We start from the raw sequence: 20,585 nt of genomic DNA on the forward strand, positions 1-20,585 counted from the left end.
GGGAGGGACAACGACACATTTGGGCACAATTTGGACATGTTCACTGTGGGGTGTACTCACTTATGTTGCCAGCTATTTAGACATTAATGGCTGTGTGTTGAGTTATTTTCAGAAGACAGTAAATCTACACTGCTATACAAGCTGTACACTGACTACTCTAAGTTATATCCAAGTTTCATGTCTATAGTGTTGTCCCATGAAAAGATATAATGAAATATTTGCAGAAATGTGAGGGGTGTACTCACTTTTGTGATACACTGTATATATATATATATATATATATAACCAATACATTGTACATATATATTTATAACTATAACAAATATCCTTATTTCTATATTTATTCTTATATATCTGTATGTATTGTTTATAAGAAGAGATAAACTACTGCTTCTATTACATGTACCAGATGCACAATTTGCACATACTGTTTTTCTGTTGCATACCATACCCTATTTACTTAATTACTTTATTTGTATTCGTTTCTCTTCTTTTGCTTGTTACACTAATGGAGACCAATAATTTCCCTCGGGATAAATAAAGTACCTACCTACCTACCTACCTACCTACCCACCCACCCGGGCGGCACGGTGGCTAAGTGGGTAGCACTGTCGCCTCACAGCAAGAAGGTCCTGGGTTCGATCCCCAGGTGGGGCGGTCTGAGTCCTTTCTGTGCGGAGTTTGCATGTTCTCCCCGTGTCTGCGTGGTTTTACTTCAGGAGCTCCGGTTTCCTCCCACAGTCCAAAGACATGCAAGTCAGGTGAATTGGAGATGCTGAATTGTCCATTGTTCGATATAACATTGTGAACTGATTAACCTTGTGTGAAGATAAACTACCGTTTCCTGTCATGAATGTAACCAAAAGTGTAAAACATGACGTTAAAATCCTAATAAACAAACAAACCTACCCACCCACCTTGGATTTTTTCATTTCAATTTTAAATGAGATAACTCAGAACATTGCTAATATGTGATCATTAATTGATCACCAGTGCATTTGTGAATGTAGTCAGTGCTTCATTGTTGGATTAGTGCATTCATTTAACTCAAAAGTAAGTCAGTAATCAGATAAAATTGGTCAACCAGATGTTATCTGCAATTGTTGTGTCACAAACGCTTTAGCAACATCGTGTGACCATCACCTGAGTAGTCCCTCCCTCCCTCCATTCTTGGCTTAACCTTGTGAGTGCTCTTTCACAAATACACAAGTGTCTAGACTGGACTTTTTACAGGAATATAGCTCTTGTAATGCACATACAACCTCTAAAATGGCCAATATTATTGTTACGTGCCATCAGTTCAATTCCAGCTCTTGACGACCATGTGGATAATGTTTTCCCAGAACATCCTGCCTTCTCTTTGAGGCTAATTAATAGCTCACTCATTGTTCATCAAAATTCATCTGTATTCTGAATGGAATGGCACGACGTCTTAGTTTATAGGAGCCAAGTTATCTTTAAATACAGCAGACAAATGTCTCAGTGTACCCTTACTCAATATACATTACCTTGCCGGAACAGCAAAATAATCAACGGCTCTTCCTTTCTTTACTTTACTCAATGATGTTGGACAGAACTATCTCGGAGGGTGTAATCCTGATTGTCACATAGCGACCTCTGAATTTTGGCAGATCATCAAGCCTTTAGTGATAAGTAGGGGCATTAAAAGAAGCTAAAATGCTAATTTGCATAAATAAGCCCAGGAACCAGGTTTAGATATTTGGTTGTGTGTTTTAGCCAGCACCAGCTTTTTGTTCATACTGCATTTAACACAACCAGATACTATGGCTTATTGTTTTATTTATTTAGTAGCTGTGTGATCTTTATATAAAAATAGTTTTTGGACCTTTTTATTTAAAATTTCAGATAACTTTAACTTGAAGATAGACTTAGTGGGCAAAGAAGAGTGTTTTCAGCTATGAAGAGCCCTTACACCCACATTGTTGAATCTCTGGATGCCCAGAAGCCTGAACATAAGTTCTTCAATCTTACAAAACTTGGAGACCCCAGATATGGTAAGAGAATCAATGCAGATTTTTCTATATATTTATCATAAAAATAGCTGTAAGGGAAGATTAGCAGAAAGCTCAGTAGTCAGTTGTACACTTAGCAGTTGTGGGAATTAATAAATACATAGCAATGGGACATTTTATGTTACCATGTAGTCATTAGCAAACTTCAAAATCTACCAGTATTACTCAATTAGAAATTAATGCTCTAGTGACGTTTAACATGTGAGTAAATCACAAGTCTGACTTATGTGCATAAGCAAAATAGTAAATGAAAAGATTTGAAGGAATTACAGGACAGGCATCCAAAAATTTAAACTGGTGTGCAGGTGTCACAGTTCCAAATCAAGTAGTGGAGATACTCTGGAGCAGAGCCCCTGGTGAGATGTTCTAACTTGATCCAGGTTGCGACATGAAACCAATGTAGTAATTTCAGCAAAGACAAGCACTTATTTAGGTCAAATACCAGACGAAGAGCATTATTTTGAAAGCGTTGTAAGAAGGATATAAAACATAAAGGCAGATAAGTGAATCTAAGCTGTTGCTGTGGTTAGAAAATGAGTATTTGTAAGATATTGCAATCTTGACTTATTGAGTTGTTGTTCATAAGCACGCCTTACTTATTGCTGTGTTGGACAGAGGGACGCTGAGGCTGACAGTTCAAATTGAAAAAGAGATATTTCAAAGACATATTTTTGCACATTAAATAATGGGGATATTTAGCAGAACATTGGTAAAACTGAAATGTAATGTTTTAATTCCTAATTGTTTAGCTCACCCCTGTAAAACCTAAACTAATTATTCTGCCTGTAATTTGGCCATTGGCACTTCCATTTGTAATGGGCACAGCTTCTACTGCGCTAGATCATTTGTCTTGGACTGATTTTATTTTTGAACACAGAACGTCTACCCTTCTCAATCCGTGTGCTGTTGGAGTCAGCCGTGAGGAACTGTGATGAATTCCTGGTCAAGAAGGAGGATGTGGAGCGCATCCTCAACTGGAAGGAGACACAGAAGCAGACAGTGGAGGTGCCCTTTCGACCAGCCCGTGTGATCCTGCAGGACTTTACGTACGGTTTATTACACCACTTTTCATCATAGTTTTGCTAGATTTATTGCCTACACTGATATAACATGAAATATAACATGCTTAATGCCTACATTAACATAACAGTATATATAACATATGTTAAAATGTACACACACTACTATGTTTACACACACATACAAATCTATTGTAGATCTATTTTTGCTAATTCAATGTTTTAGATGTTCAAACTATTATAAGATAAATACAACACAAGTCAACAAATAACTGTTTAAATAACGGTTTCATTTATTAAAGATTAAGATTGATTCAAAACCATTATCACCCATGTGAAATAGTAATTGCCCCTAAACCTAACTGGTTGTGCCACCTTTGGCAGTAACAACTTTTACAACAGCAGTAACACATTTTTCCCATTTGTAGATCATGGCTTGCACTGTGCTGAAGTCCCAGGGCATAAGCATGGCTTTGTAACCCTTTGAGACTTGTAGATTTTATTGACTTTGTTTGCCATCTGTATTTGAATCTCTTCAGAATGCATTTTCCTTCCTAGTGGCAGAACAACAAGCACTATGTCAAAAAACAGACATGTGTATGCAAACCTTTGACTTAAACTGTGTTTAAATAATGAATTCTATTGGTCTATTCGTTTTCTATTGTTTCCCAAGTAGCTGTGGACCTTTTAATAAAAAAAAAAAAGAAAATAAAAAAAAAAGTTTTAAAAAATTGGACACTCAACAACAATAATAGTCTTGCTTGCATTTCTTCATATCTCTGCTCTTGACAGTGGGGTACCTGCAGTGGTAGATTTAGCTGCAATGCGGGATGCAGTAAAGAAACTTGGTGGAGATCCAGAAAAGATCAACCCTGTGTGCCCTGCGGACCTAGTCATTGACCATTCCATTCAGGTGGACTTCAACAGAAAGTAAGTTTGGAAATGATTATGTGTGCTGTCCAGTAATTCACATGACTTATTTTACATTTCTGCATTTCTCAGCACAAACATGGTACGGTGCCCTCCACAGTTATTGGCACCCCTGGTAAAAAGTAAAAAAGAATAATTACAAAGCTTTATTTTGCACTGACAAATATTAGAACAATGTCATTGTTGAAAGTGTGTGACCTTTGTGCCCTCAGACGACACTGCATGAAAAACCGTCATGCTACAGTGATAAATATAGCCACACAGGCTGTGTAGTGCCTCAGAAAACTGTTGGCACTAAACACAGTCCGCCACTGCATCAGGAAATTCAGCCTGAAACTCTATTACACCAAGAGAAAGCTGTACATCAATTCTATACAGAAACACCACCAAGTTCTCTGGGCCCAAGCTTATTTCAGATGGGCTAAAAAACTGTGGAAATGTGTTCTGTGGTCAGATGAGTCTACTTCACAATTAAAAAAAATACATTGAGTTCTCTGTGGCAAAGATGTATAGACTATACAGACTTATCAGAGAGAGCTGCAAAAGCCAACAACTGTCATGGTATTGGAGTGCATCAGTGCTCATTGCATGCAAAGGGGTATATTTCTATTTTAGAGAGAAATGCTGCTATCAAGGTGATGGCTTTTCCTGGGAAGTCTGTGGTTATTTCAACAAGATGATGCCAGTGAAGAATCACACAATGGGAACCACAGACTGTTGAGCAGCTGAAGTCTCATATCAAGCAAGAATGTAAAAAAAATCCACTTGCAAAACTGCAACCATGAGTGTTCTCAGTTCCCCAACCATTAAAAAGTATCATTATTAGAAAAGGTTTTAGATGCAACACTGTGTTGCATCTAAAACCTTTTCTAATAATGATACTTGTGAATTATTCTTAGAACAGTTAAAAAACACTATTGCAACACACTCCAAAATAGTTGGGACAGAAGTGTGTTTAACACTGTGTTAAACACACTTCTGTCCCAACTATTTTGGAGTGTGTTGCAATAGTGTTTTTTAACTGTTCTAAGAATTCTAAAACTGGTTATATAAGTTGATTATAGAAAACATTGGAAAATCTTTTCTTTATACCAGCTTTCCTGGAAATAGGGGTTGTAATCAGGATTTTAAACCCACAACGTTTATTTCTTGGTTTATGTATAAGATGTTCTAGCCTTACTGATTCACAATAATTCACAATTTACACTGATTTAAAAGGAATGAATTGATTATTTTTGTTAAGGTGTTTATATTTTGTATTATGTATTACAGATCTGACAGTCTCCTGAAAAACCAAGAACTTGAATTTGAAAGAAACAAGGAACGATTTGAGTTTTTGAAGGTAACTGAATATGTCTGTGTTGACATTAACAAACACACAGTTTGTGCCTCCACATTCTAAGCATTAATGGTAATCTGTGCATTCTTTTTCACAGTGGGGTTCTAAAGCATTCCAGAACATGCGCATCATTCCTCCAGGTTCGGGTATAGTGCACCAGGTGAACCTGGAATATCTAGCCAGAGTTGTGTTTCAGCAGGATGGTTACTATTACCCAGACAGCCTAGTGGGCACTGATTCCCACACGACCATGATTGATGGCTTGGGTGTTCTGGGATGGGGTGAGTATTTGACTCTCACTCCAAATATGCATGTTTACAAGCCTGAACAACATAATGCTTAGGTGATTAAACCTTGTAGCATGGCCTTCTCATTCCTTAGTGATTCTGATTAACTGGGTTAGGTTAGTTTGCAAGCACCCATTAAAAAGCACATGGAACAGTGGTATTTTTCCAAGGTTGGAAAGACACCTATTCTAATTTTTGTATTCATGTGTTTTAGGCACAGCAGTTACTAAGAGCTGTAATAAATCAATTATACAAAAAAGTTATATGCTTCTGACTTTGCAGCAACAGTTTAAGGAAGGCCATTTCCCGTTCCAACATCACTGTGCCCTGTTGCATAATACAAGGTGTATAAAGACATAAAGAAAAGCTTGATGTAAAGAAACTGTAGTGGCTTGTACAGAGCCACTGTACAGCTTTGGGATTAACTGGAATATTACTTGTGGCTTTCTTGACCCACATCAGTGCCCAGCCATACAAATGCTCTTTTGACTGAATGGGCACACATTCCCACAGACATAGTCTTGTAAGAGGCCTACTTAGAAGAGACTCTAGCTATAAAATTACATAGATGTTACACTATTTCAATGCCATTTATTTTCTGAAATGGGATGTCCAATTAGCTTATGTTCAGGTGTCCAAATTCTTTTTGCCATATAGTGTGTATACATGTAATATACCTGCTACACAGACTGTATAACCCTTGTCACTACATTTCCCATACCAGGTAATGGTGCAGCAAGTCATCTCCTTTTTTGGCTTCCTGTTGTAAAAAATGTGCTGTTGTGCTTTTTAACCACCTTTCCTGTGTGTTCAGACCAGTTAAGGCCCTCAGACATATGTGTGCCAAAATATTTGAAGCTGCTGGCCCTTTCTTTGGCACTCTCATTGATGTTAATGGGGATGTGTGTATTTTCCTGTTTCCTGAGGAGAAAGATGGTTTTCCTGGCACCAGTGTGTCAGGAACCACAATGGTGGTGTCATTTGCATATCTGATGATGACATTGGAGTGATATGTAGCTACACAATCGTGTGTATACAGTAGACAAAGAAGGGGCTCCTTGGGGGAAGGGGGGTTCCTCCTGTATTACGCTGTTTAGATTGGCAGCGATGTTTTTGCCTTTAGTCACTCGAATCGCTGATGGCAATGTCATCATCACCTGTCTGTGTTTGGTTGCCATGGTTTCCTTGATGTGGTGTAAGCACGACCTAAAACAACTAACTAACTGAATAACAAACATACTGTTAAGGTTCTAAACCTCATATCACTCATTACTCTAGTAAATATTTTGGCTAAGCAGTTAACAGTAGGTTGCCATTGGTTTTCTGCCATGAGTGTCTTTACTTGCAGCAAACAAGTAATTCTGTATTTATTGTCTGAGCAGGTGTAGGAGGTATTGAGGCAGAGGCTGTCATGTTGGGTCAGCCAATCAGCATGGTCCTCCCCGAGGTCATTGGCTACAAACTCCAGGGCACTCCAAACAAGTACATCACCTCTACTGACATTGTCCTCACAGTCACCAAGGCAAGTCTTATACATTGTTCTTCAGATGAGATCTTGTAACTGTGTCTTGTAAAATGAAATTGTGCTCATCTGCTGGCTCCTCTTTTAATCTCTGTCTACAGCACTTGCGTCAGGTTGGTGTGGTTGGAAAGTTCGTGGAGTTCTTTGGCCCCGGTGTTGGCCAGCTCTCCATAGCAGACCGTGCCACCATTGCCAACATGTGCCCGGAGTATGGTGCCACAGCTGCCTTTTTCCCTGTAGACCACGTCAGTGTCCAGTATCTTGAACAGACTGGTAGGCAAATGCTGGTTTTTGACAATTGCTTGACACCTGTGCACTTTTGTGGTGGTCTTAATTGTTTTGCTTAATACTTTTATATCATTAAACAATAAGAAATCTTAAAAAGTATTATTTCTTTCATTTAGGAGAGACCCATATTGCCCTTGTGAAATTAGTAAAACACCAGTGATTGCACCACTATTATTAACAAGAACCTAAATTATGCACATTCTATAATTTGTTAGTAGGCTTTTTAAATCCTGTGAAGGAATTTAGACTCACTCTTGTTCACATAGCTGCTTTTGATACAGACCAGTCCAACACTTCGATTCTGTTTATTTTAGTCCAATGAAATCTGAAGTTGATTTTGGATCACTGTCCTGCTACATAACCCAAAATCCACCTCAGCTTCAGCTCATTGACACATTATGTTAGATTGTTTTTTTTAAATCATATTGTTCCCATAAAAACAGCAAGTTGCAGAGCATCCCCAGCCATAATACCACAATCATGCCTGACTGTTGGTATAATGTTCTTACTTTGAAATGCTGTATTTGGTCGGCACAGTGGCTAAGTGGGTAGCACTGTCGCCTCACAGCAAGAAGGTCCTGGGTTCGATCCCCAGGTGGGGCGGTCCGGGTCCTTTCTGTGTGGAGATTGCATGTTCTCCCCATGTCCGTGTGGGTTTCCTCCGGGTGCTCCGGTTTCCGCACACAGTCCAAAGACATGCAAGTGAGGTGAATTGGAGATACTAAATTGTCCAGGACTGTGTTTGATATAACCTTGTGAACTGATGAATCTTGTGTAATGAGTAACTACCGTTCCTGTCATGAATGTAACCAAAGTGTAAAACATGACCTTAAAATCCTAATAAACAAACAAACAAATGCTGCAATTGATTTTGCCAAAGATAATGAAACCTCGGTAATGACAAATTTGACATTTTAATTCAGCCGTCCAATGAATATCTATTTATATATGTAAGTTCATATATGGGAAAGTGGCAAAGAAAAAAAAACACTGTTAACCGAAAGTAAGGTCAGTGCTCATTTGTCAATGGTTGATGCTCCAGATTTTTTGATAATAAAGACTTCCATTGTTTTTCAGTGGTGTCTTAAAGCCTTTGTAGATTTTTCAGACTTCCTAAGTAAGAAATAACTTTTTTTCTCAGCTCTTTTGGATTTTCCCTTAATTTGTGACAGTGATCTATTATGAACTTGGTGACAATCTAACTTTGAATTGTAAGGTGGAAGATGAATGAAATGTATATTCTACAGGGATGACTGAAATCAAGACTAGATAATTATTTGATAATTGCGGCCCTTTTTTGTGTAGAATCATGTCCACTATGGCAGCACTTCTGTAATTTGCTCTGGATAAGAGCGTCTGCTAAATGCCGAAAATTTAAATGTATATGAAATATGTTTTGTTTAAAGTTCTAAAATCCTTTAACTATGCAATAACATGCATAAAAAATAATTTTTCACACTACTATGTGTAATACTGTATGTAAAGGGTTTGTGTGTTTGTGTAGGGCGAGATGTCGAGAAAATTGATTACATTGCCCAGTATCTAAAAGCAGTAGGAATGTTTAGAGACTACAGTAATGCGACTCAGGACCCAGACTTCACAAAGGTACACACTTATACACCCACACACAATTTCTCTCTTCAATTTTCCCTTTTTAAAGTTTATTGTACTTTAAAAAAACAGTTACAATTTAGACAGTCACTTCATTTAGTGACATCCACTCATGTTGACATTGTATCTGTACTAAAGACATATTGGCCAGTCTAATAGATTCTGTATTTCTGTCTTTGCCTTTGTACATAGGTTGTTGAGCTGGATCTTGGCACGGTTGTTCCCTGCTGCAGTGGACCAAAGAGGCCGCAGGACAAAGTGACTGTGTCGGAAATGAAGCAGGACTTTGAGACTTGCTTAGCTGCCAAGGTACATCACATTCGCTCTTTGTACAGAGTACAGAGTTAAACATTTGTAAATGAATAACTTATCTTGGATGTTAACTGTAATGTTTGTTTTTAGTGGAAAATTAGGCACCATTCTGCAGATGTTGTGTTACTGTATATTCTTTATGGTGAGAATATGGTGAGATCCCTGAAATAAACCTGGGTTCTTGTCCAGGCTCATTTGTCACAGTTCCAGTTGATTGGAATCTTTAATTGTTGCCCCAACTGTAGATATGAACATTCAACACACCTTCCTCTTATTTTAATTGTATTCTCATGTTTTTCCCATGTTTAAGAAAAATTTACTTCTGTGTCACCTCATGCATATACCCCAGTAAAAATGGAAGTGGATTATTGCTTGATCAGCCTTAAAAAGTAAAATATAAATGTTAAAATGTTTGAGTAAATGTATTTTTATTAGAATTTCTAGAGCTGCCAAAAATTGCAACAAACGTTAAAATTAAAAGTAGGATTTTGCCGCTCAGGTGGCGCAGCGGTAAAAACACACGCTGTTCAACAGAGCTGAGATCTCCAATACATCGAATCAAGCCTTGGCTCTGCCTGCCGGCTGAGGCCGAGTGGCTACATGAACAACGATTGGCCTGTTGTTCAGATAGGGGCGGGATTAAGCCGGATGGGGACTCTCTCTCAGACTAGTGCGATTACGACCTCTGCTGGCTGGTTGGTGGCGCCTGCACGGAGATGGGAAAGGAGTGCGGTAGAGGGTGTGGCTCTCCGTACACAGCGCTGTACTGCACTGCACTCGTCAAGTGTAGGTGAGAAGATGTTCGATTGCTGTGCACGTGTCAGAGGGGGCGTGGAGCAGCCTCGTCCTCCACAATCAGGAGCAGGGACCAGCGTTAGTGAGAGGATGATTGACGAGCAGAAATTGGATGTGCTAAAGTGGGAGAAAAAGGGAAAAAAATAAAAATAAAAGGTGAAGCTAATTCATCGAAAGGTAGATCTTTACTAGGGGTGCCAAAATGATAGAGAAGACTGTAAATGTCATATTTATGATGATGTTTTATGGTTGTGGCATGGTTTCTTGTTTCTTTTTAGCAAGGTTTTAAGGGGTTTCAGGTGCCCCCTGAGCGCCATGATGTTAGCGTCCCATTCCAGTATAACGGTGTGAACTACTCCCTTTCTCATGGCTCGGTGGTAATCGCTGCCATCACCAGCTGTACTAACACCAGCAACCCGTCTGTCATGCTGGGTGCAGGTATGAATCTCCTGGTTAAGGGGCTGACTGTGCATAAAAACAACTGCCTCATTATAATTGAGTATGATTTGGGGGGGAAATGTTGTTAATAAATTAGGATAACTAAATGTGCCTTTTTTTTTTTTTTTTAGGTCTGCTGGCCAAGAAGGCCATCCAGTGTGGTTTGAGTGTGAAACCCTACATTAAGACCAGTTTGTCTCCCGGTAGTGGAGTGGTCACCTATTATCTCAAGGAAAGTGGAGTGATGGACTACCTTGCACAACTGGGGTATGATAGCACCAAGGCTTTAAAAACTCCTTATGATTTTATTCTGTTTATGCATTTTCCCCTTTTCTCCCAGTCTAGTCATATCCAATTATCCAGTTGTATTTCTTTATCTCTTCTACTGCTCCAGACCCCTACTCTGACAGAGTAGATCCATATCTAAAACAAGCCCTCTACAACACACACAGGGATCAGTATTACGTACGGAGAGTCCCTCATTGCTCTCATTATTCCCTATCTGTGTACAGGCACCATCGCCCAGCCAGCAGAGGCCATAATTGCTCTTTCTCAGATATAGCCAATCATGTCTGTATAGGCACCTGGCTGATACCAGTGCTGAGATTTAAACTTGAGAGCTCGAGATCTTAACAGTGATTGGCTAGCATGTTGGACCAATAGCACAGGGTTTTTCAAACTTTTTATAAGAGATCCATATTTTGTCCATTTTTATTTTGATTATGCATTTTGGCCCCTTTTTCTCCTGACTTTTTGCTTCTTCTCTACTGATGTTAATCTCCACCCTGTTTGAGGAGAGCCAAAACAAACACACGCCCCCAACACGTGTGCAGTAGCCGACTGCATCTCTTCACCTAACGAGACATGTTCATATGCGGATCAGCTTTTTGTGTACGGAGAGACACACCCTGATCAACGCATTATCCCTCGTCCCTGTGCAGGCGCCATCATTTAGCCAGCAGAGGTCGCAATCGCATCAGTTATGAGGAATCCCAGACCGGCTCCCACCCTGTATGAACAACAGCCAATCGTTGTTCGTGTAGGCACCCAGCCTGGCGATTTGATATGACGAGGCTGAAATGTCTGCTCTGATGTGATAGTGTGTTTTACTGCTGCGCCACATGAGCGCTCTTTGTCCATGATTTTTATCGTGACCCAGGCAACACAAACAGTGCATAAAACGAAACACAAAACGAAATATACTTAATAAAACTGGTGCCAATCTGGTCCCACTGTGGTTTACAAGATGTAACGTAAAACCTCCACAAGGGGGCATTCATGTCCAAGTTTTTTGTTTGTTTGTTTTGAACACTAGCATGTTAGACCACTGTGCCACCTGTGCAATGGAACAAAAGTCAGCTTTATAATTTGTATATTCATTAATAAACAATATAATCATAATAAAATAAATAAACCTCTACGGATTCTAGGATGCACGAATTATTCGGAATCCCCATTTGGTGCTGAAGTTTTTTGCTGTTATGTTTGTACTTTGTACCTGACAATGTATTTGGCTTCTGTTAGCTTTGAGGTGGTTGGGTATGGCTGCATGACCTGCATAGGAAACAGCGGGCCCCTTCCTGATCCAGTTGTAGAAGCTATCACCCAGGTAAATACTAAATCCTTCTTGTAATTGTGCAAATAGGAGCTTTTACAGGCTACCACACAAAATAATCCTTTATTTTCTCAGGGAGATCTAGTAGCAGCAGGAGTTCTGTCGGGTAACAGGAACTTCGAGGGACGTGTTCACCCCAACACACGTGCCAACTACTTGGCCTCTCCTCCTTTAGTCATAGCTTATGCAATCGCGGGGACTGTGAAGATAGACTTTGAAAAGGAGCCAATTGGTGAGTGTGATTTGTGACTGTGAGTAACCATGTGAGTTTTATTTTGCCTTGAGAGATGCTAATAAATACATGAATTATTCACAGCTCAACATAGCAGCAACAAGGTCACTGTGTAAGATGGTAGTCCAGGGGGCAGACAAGCACAATATGTGCCACTGCTTTTTGTCTGCCTTTTTTATTCATGCTTGCCTAATGAACAACTGTTAGATCAGTATCGTGTCAGCAACCTAATTTGTTTTTCTAATCTACGAAATAAACACAGCAACTCCACAAAGTTGAATCAGTTCATCTGGACACAAGTTTGTTGTAGAGATACGTTTCGTCACTCAATCCCAATGACTTCTTCAGTCTGAGCTGGTGGTGAATACCCCAACCTTATATGCAGTTGATTTGCATAACAATGGAACCGGTGATCAGGTCCATATGCAATTCACAATGACCATTAATTACAATGGTCATGTGTGTCTTTCACACATGATTGGGGTAAAGCTCCTATTACGGCGTTGTACGATGGTGAGAGATGTACTCTCAGGCCCCCTCCCCGGTTCAGGGATGGTCTTTCCCTCTTCACATAGATGGCCTCTTTGACTCCCCGTTCAAACCAGCGTTCCTCCTTGTCCAGGATCTGAACATCTTCATCATTAAATGAGTGGCCGCTGGCTTGCAGGTGGGTGTAAACCGCAGAGTCCTGGCCAGAAGAGGTTGATCTTCTATGTTGTGCCATCCGTTTCGCCAGTGGCTGTTTAGTTTCCCTGATGTACAGTTCCCGGCAATCCTCCCGGCACCTAACAGCATACACTACGTTACTCTGTTTGTGTCGAGGAACTCGGTCCTTAGGGTGAATTAATTTCTGGCGTAGCGTGTTCTGGGGTTTGAAAGCAACTGAAACACGGTGTTTGGAGAATATCCGTCTTAATTGTTCCGATACTCCCGCCACATACGGAATCACCACTGGTTTGCGCTTAGACCGCAGTTGTTCTTCTCCTCCCTGCGATCCACTGGAGCCGTGTTTGGGCATTTTTCCCGCTTTTATGAATGCCCAGTTGGGATAACCACATTCACCCAGGGCCTTCTTGACATGAGATTTCTCTCTATCATAGAGAGTATCGGAACAATTAAGACGGATATTCTCCAGTTAACAGTTAATATTTAGATTTATTTCCCACCACATACTCCACTTGGTTCACATATACAAATTACATCTGTTTTTTACACAGTCACATTCTGATGCATTTTTCCCAGCGTACCAACTTTTTAATGCCATCAGCAAAAATATTTTTGGTTGCACACATAGACACTGGTGCACCGCTGCTTTCACATCATCATCACATGAAAATCTTCTTCCTTTTAAAGCTTCTTTGAGTGGTTCTAAAAGGTGGAAATCAGATGGCGCTAAATCCAGACTATAAGCTCTCTCTCTTGGCCTCTCAGACATGACCAATAACTACTCCTCCCGCCCTCACCGGTTCCAACCGAAATATAAAAGTGCGGAAACTTTTTGAAGATCCCTCCGATTTTAATGGTGCAACCGGGTATATAAGCAAATTCTGGAAGTTCATGCAATAGGACACCAGCCGCAATGTCACTAAAGTGTGCATAGAGAAGGACTGCAGAACTGTTTGTTTTAATACACTTACTTTTCGCATACAAGTCTAACCTGGCTTTTAGTTCATTATATTTTAGGAAACAGGGCGCAGTGGTAAAGTATGCAAGCTCACTACCACTGAAATCCAGGGATCAGGGGTTTGAATCTTAGATTTTGAATAGACAGTTGGGTGTATGCATGGACATGATTGGCTAATGTCGGGCGGTGGCATTCGAAACAGCCTAGCTGTTGGGAGGTGCACTTCTCAGTGCACTCTTAGTCCCAGTCCCAAGCCTAGATAGAAATATGAGGGTTGCGTCAGGGCATCTTGCATAAAAACTGTGCAAATCTGGTATGTGGACCAGATCTGCTGTGACGACCCCTAAAAAATACAGAAGTCTCTGTTTACACACTCTCAAGCACCTTTATCTGTGTGTAAACAGTAGTAGTAATGGTTCTTCTTCTTGGTGTGTTGGTACAGCATTGAACAAAGAGGGGAAAGCAGTTTTCCTGAGGGACATCTGGCCCACGCGAGAGGAGATCCAGGCTGTGGAACGTCAGTTTGTTATTCCTGCCATGTTTAAGGAGGTCTATGAAAAAGTGGAGGTTAGTGAACCAAGTTTATGGATTGATTTGTCTCATTCTACAGGGCTTACTTATTAATACTGAAAGCATTTTCATCCACATTCTATTTTAGAAAGTCAACGAACGTTGGAACTCTCTCATTTGTCCTTCTGACAAGCTGTACACCTGGGACCCCAAGTCCACCTACATCAAGTCTCCACCGTTCTTTGATGGACTGGTAAATGCTTTACAGTTTTCACACACCAATTATGGGTTAATGCTAATGATATACAGTATACTGTATATATTAGTTTATATAACTTATTAAAAACATTATTTTTGCTATGCTTTAGACTAAAGAGCTTCCCAAGCCCAAGTCAATAGCAGATGCTTATGTGCTGCTTAATCTGGGAGATTCTGTAACCACAGACCACATATCACCGGCTGGAAATATTGCTCGGAACAGCAGTGCCGCCCGCTATCTGACCAGCCGAGGGTATGTTACTGCACAAATAATTTTATCTGAAAGTATCAGTTGTCTGCAAACCTGTCTTTTCATTTATATTTTTACTGCTCTGTTATTACTTTACTTTATATAGCTGTCATATTATATCTCCTCCGTCTAGACTAACACCCCGAGAGTTCAACTCTTACGGCTCTCGGCGAGGTAACGATGCCGTCATGGCTCGTGGGACATTCGCCAACATCCGCCTCTACAACAAGTTTCTCAACAAGCAGGCCCCTCGCACTGTCTACCTGCCAACAGGGGACACGGTAGGAGAAGGACCAGCTTCATATCCAGCTTGATGTTCAATATTACAGAATTTGTGTATTTTAGTTAGGGTAGAATTTTTTTAACAGGGATTTTCTCTTTCAGTTGGATGTATATGATGCTGCAGAAAAGTACCAGGAGGCAGGTTATCAGCTGCTGGTTCTGGCTGGAAAGGAATATGGGTCAGGAAGCTCCAGAGACTGGGCTGCTAAAGGACCATTCCTTCTGGTGAGGTCCAAAGCTATCTTGGTGTCAGTGTGTATCTCTTTTTTTGATTGCCCAAACATATAGAGCAGTCATGCTAACTCAAATATTATTAAACTGTTGATAGTAAAATTTAATATCATAAATCATAACAGTAGAGAATTAGAGATCCAGGAATTTTAACAGCAGACTTTATCAATGTGTTATTTATTTATTAGGATTTTAACATTATGTTTTACATACTTTAGTTACATTTATGGCAGGGCAGGTAGTTACTCATTACACAGGATTCATCAGTTCAAGTTTTAATGTAAAACACAGTCACAGACAATTTTGTATCTACAATTCACCTAACTTGCATGTCTTTGAACTGTGGGAGGAAACTGGAGCACCCACGCAGACACAGGGAGAACATGCAAACTTTACACAGAAAGGATCTGGACCGCTCCACCTGAGAATCAAACCCTGTTCTTGCTGTTAGGCGACAATGCTCCCCACCGAGCCACCATGACGCCGTTAACAGTGTGTCACCTTTCTGCCTGTGATAATTAATGTTTGCTTATAGAGCTTTAGAGTACCTGTAGTTATCCAACAGATTTATGTGAAATAGTGTAGTACTCTGAACTTAGGTACAGAAATGAAGCCAGACTTGCAAACACTGTTATACACTGCATCACACACAATTGTGCACAGATAAACATGCACATGGGGGGTAGGTTATAAAAACAACTAGGGCATACTACAGCGGTGAAAGTGAATTTCCAACCAAGATAAATAGGAAGATGATCACTGAGCAGGTATATTCCGAAAATACGAGTTTGTAGGTAATATGATTAGTATATAGAGTGTTATGATTAAGGCCCTACCTAATTTACAGCCATGAAAATCACGCCACGGATCATGAAAAGAGCCGTTTCCCATGTAATATGCAATTTGGGGGTGTGTGAAAACATGGACGAGAATTTTCATATTTGAGAGAGAGCCTTGCACTGGATGTTTTAGGTTTACATTCAACCATTAAAGCAGGCTGTGCTGTGTATTGCAGCTTCCATTTATTCAATCATTCAATTTATGAGTGTTATTTAATGACTGCCGTGAAATGTGACACTTTTCCTTAAAAAAAACTGTGAAATCTGTGATTTTTGAAAAATGAGGTCCATGAAATTAAGCACATTTTCCCGTGAATTTAGTAGAGCCCTAACTATGTACTATATAAAAAGGATTATATGCTAACAACCGTTTTTCCTGTTAAAAAAAGATTATAATACTAAAACTCCATTTGATTTTTGACTACAGTAAACATTGATTAAAGGAGGCGTAAATGTTACCCAGTATTTTAACATGCTCCATTCCACACGCTTCTCTTTCTTTAGGGTATTAAAGTTGTCCTGGCAGAGAGCTATGAGCGTATTCACCGCAGTAACCTGGTGGGTATGGGGATCATCCCTCTGGAGTATCTGCCAGGAGATACAGCGGACACACTGGGGCTTACTGGCCGAGAGCGCTACACTGTGGTTATACCTGAACAGCTCACACCTAGAATGATTGTTGATGTTAAGGTACGGTTAGATTCTGCTTAATAAGTACATTCTGTTTGACACCTATTTTTTTACAACTATTGTAAAAGGAGTACTTACAAACTTTGACTGAATGTGGGTCTCGAAAGAAAATGTCAAAATGTGCAACATTCTGCAAATGCAACAAACAGGTTGATTCACATTCTTGGAACCACACACAATGAGCAGCTTAAAGCAGATCTCCAGAAACCAGTAACAATATATTACTATTTCCACTTTGTCTCCAGAGTAGCTTTTATTCTTTTTTGGAATGTTCTAATTCAAGTCCTGAGTAATTTGTGATGGGGTGCTAGACAGTTCCTCTAGAAGAAAACCGTACAGTACTTGAATGCTGTTAGAATGAAGAAAGAATGTAAGATTGTAGGTGGACAGACCCAAAATTTCTCACTGACTAACATACAAGATAACATAATGGTTAAAATGGCATTGCATGGATATGTAACAGCCAATAATGCAAAGCAATTATTGGCCCTTATGATTTTTACGAGATGCTGCTCGTACATACATATCCGTTGCTGTAATTACCTTCTGAAGCAACATTCAGGGTTAAAGGCATCATGTGGCTTTCTAAAAGCATAAATATGTCTAGATGTAGTAAATATGGTGAAAGTTGCCTAGTCAGACTTTATTACTTTTTGCCATGGCTAGGGATCCAAAGAAAAGCTACATAAACATTTTAAATGGTACTTAAAACTAAAACAAAAAAAATAAAACCAAAATAAAAGTGTTGAATAAATCATTTTAGTGTTAGCCGCTCAGGTGGTGCAGCGATAAAAAGACACGCTGCGTACATCGTATCGAATCCAGCTCTGCCTTACCGGTTCGAGGCTGAGTGGCTATATGAGCAACGATTGGCTGGTTGCTCAGTTGGGGGGCGGGACAAAGAACCGGATGTGGGTCTCTCTGTCAGAATGCGATTACGACCTCTGCCGGCTGATTAAAGGCGCCTGAACAGAGATGAGGAAGAGAGCCCTTAGGGTGTGTCTCTCCGCATGCAACGCTAGGTGGCACAACACTCATCAATGTGCGGGTGGCAAAAATGCATCTGGCTGCTGCTCATGTTTCGGAGGGGATACGGGTTAGCTTCAGTCTCCTCGGTCAGGGCAGGGTTCGGCATAGACAGAGAGGAAGCACGATGCAAATTAAACAATTGGATGCGCTAAAGGGGGAGCATTTTTTAAATAATAAAAAAAATTGCAAAATAAATAAATTATTTTATTGTTATAAATATTTTGCAATACCGAAAAAAGACTTACAAAATTGCACCAGGGTGTTCTGTCTTGTTACCAGTGTTTCCTGGCAGAACTGGGCCCACCATGACTCTGACAGAGATGAAAAAGTTAATGAAAATAAAATGACTGAATTGCTTGATTCCATGCTAAACATACGTGTGTAACAAGTGGCATGGTGGTACAGCGAGTAGTCTGTGTAGATACTTACAGATACTTTTGTTTTCTTCCACCAACAACAACCATGGTGCACCGGCCAAACACATTCGTGAGTTCGAATCTTAGCTTTGCTTCTGGCAGGCTGGGCACCTATGCAGACAATGTAAATAAATAGAGATGGGCCACTGGTTAAAATATCCGGTTTGTATACCATGCATTGCAGATTGGATTTCAGTTATTGGTCATACAGAGGGTGACTCGACCAATCTTAAACATGATCATTTTGATGCTTTTGAGGTTTTTTTACATAGTATCTGTAAGTACAACTTTATAATGAGCATGTTTTGAAAACATTTAAGATATGACTTTTCCTTTTGTTTTATTTCAGTTGGACACAGGAAAGACATTTCAGGCTAGAATGCGGTTCGACACTGACGTGGAGCTTACGTATTTCCGCCACGGTGGCATCCTTAACTACATGATCCGCAAGATGACCGAGAATTAAGAGTGTCTTCCGTCCTCGTCTTTTTGTCATATTTTGTTTCTGAAGCACCTGCATTCGGTCTCGTGCTTCAGTCACATTTGTGTGTAATGGAAAATGATTCTCATGAACATGTTTATAAAATAAAGTCTAAATACAGATACAGTATGTGATAGTTACACTTGCAGTACAGGAAAGTATATGATTATGGTATAAAGGACAGGTTAGTCCGTTTATTTATCTTGTGAGAAAGGTGATGTTGGAGCCACATAGCTCAATAAACTCAGGTTCAATTCCAGAAAATTATCATTGTAAAGTTTGGCATCTTCTTCTTGTGTCTGCTTGTGTTTCTTTTGGTACCCTGGTATCAAAAATGCAAGTAGATGGACTGAATACTCTGAATTGCCCATACAGTGTATCACAAAAGTGAGTACACCCCTCACATTTCTGCAAATATTTTATTATATCTTTTCATGGGACAACACTATAGAACTAAAACTTGGATATAACTTAGAGTAGTCAGTGTACAACTTGTATAGCAGTGTAGATTTACTGTCTTCTGAAAATAACTCAACACACAGCCATTAATGTCTAAATGGCTGGCAACATAAGTGAGTACACCCCACAGTGAACATGTCCAAATTGTGCCCAAAGTGTCAATATTTTGTGTGACCACCATTATTATCCAGCACTGCCTTAACCCTCCTGGGCATGGAATTCATCAGAGCTGCACAGGTTGCTACTGGAATCCTCTTCCACTCCTCCATGATGACATCACGGAGCTGGTGGATGTTAGACACCTTGAACTCCTCCACCTTCCACTTGAGGATGCGCCACAGGTGCTCAATTGGGTTTAGTCCATCACCTTTACCTTCAGCTTCCTCAGCAAGGCAGTTGTCATCTTGGAGGTTGTGTTTGGGGTCGTTATCCTGTTGGAAAACTGCCATGAGGCCCAGTTTTCGAAGGGAGGAGATCATGCTCTGTTTCAGAATGTCACAGTACATGTTGGAATTCATGTTTCCCTCAATGAACTGCAGCTCCCCAGTGCCAGCAACACTCATGCAGCCCAAGACCATGATGCTACCACCACCATGCTTGACTGTAGGCAAGATACAGTTGTCTTGGTACTTCTCACCAGGGCGCCACCACACATGCTGGACACCATCTGAGCCAAACAAGTTTATCTTGGTCTCGTCAGACCACAGGGCATTCCAGTAATCCATGTTCTTGGACTGCTTGTCTTCAGCAAACTGTTTGCGGGCTTTCTTGTGCGTCAGCTTCCTTCTGGGATGACGACCATGCAGACCGAGTTGATGCAGTGTGCGGCGTATGGTCTGAGCACTGACAGGCTGACCTCCCATGTCTTCAACCTCTGCAGCAATGCTGGCAGCACTCATGTGTCTATTTTTTAAAGCCAACCTCTGGATATGACGCCGAACACGTGGACTCAACTTCTTTGGTCGACCCTGGCGAAGCCTGTTCCGAGTGGAACCTGTCCTGGAAAACCGCTGTATGACCTTGGCCACCATGCTGTAGCTCAGTTTCAGGGTGTTAGCAATCTTCTTATAGCCCAGGCCATCTTTGTGGAGAGCA

The 20,585-nt window shown here is 40.3% G+C and overlaps 1 protein-coding gene across 1 annotated transcript; it reads left to right on the top strand.

Annotated features, from left to right (window-relative positions):
• The first annotated feature begins 1,888 nt into the window (after window positions 1-1,888).
• aco1 (aconitase 1, soluble) lies at window positions 1,889-19,298 on the top strand. Its single transcript, XM_062993162.1, has 20 exons — window positions 1,889-2,015; window positions 2,911-3,079; window positions 3,845-3,982; window positions 5,255-5,324; window positions 5,419-5,602; window positions 6,991-7,130; window positions 7,232-7,403; window positions 8,923-9,023; window positions 9,222-9,338; window positions 10,415-10,574; window positions 10,706-10,841; window positions 12,099-12,183; window positions 12,265-12,421; window positions 14,488-14,612; window positions 14,704-14,808; window positions 14,924-15,066; window positions 15,197-15,344; window positions 15,448-15,570; window positions 16,920-17,105; window positions 18,900-19,298. Exons 1-20 carry the CDS (start codon window positions 1,919-1,921, stop codon window positions 19,014-19,016), a joined length of 2,673 nt encoding a protein of 890 aa, XP_062849232.1. The 5' UTR covers window positions 1,889-1,918; the 3' UTR covers window positions 19,017-19,298.
• The last annotated feature ends 1,287 nt before the right edge of the window (window positions 19,299-20,585 follow it).

This window comes from Trichomycterus rosablanca, chromosome 4, assembly GCF_030014385.1.
Source record: "Trichomycterus rosablanca isolate fTriRos1 chromosome 4, fTriRos1.hap1, whole genome shotgun sequence".
Lineage (NCBI taxonomy): Eukaryota > Metazoa > Chordata > Actinopteri > Siluriformes > Trichomycteridae > Trichomycterus > Trichomycterus rosablanca.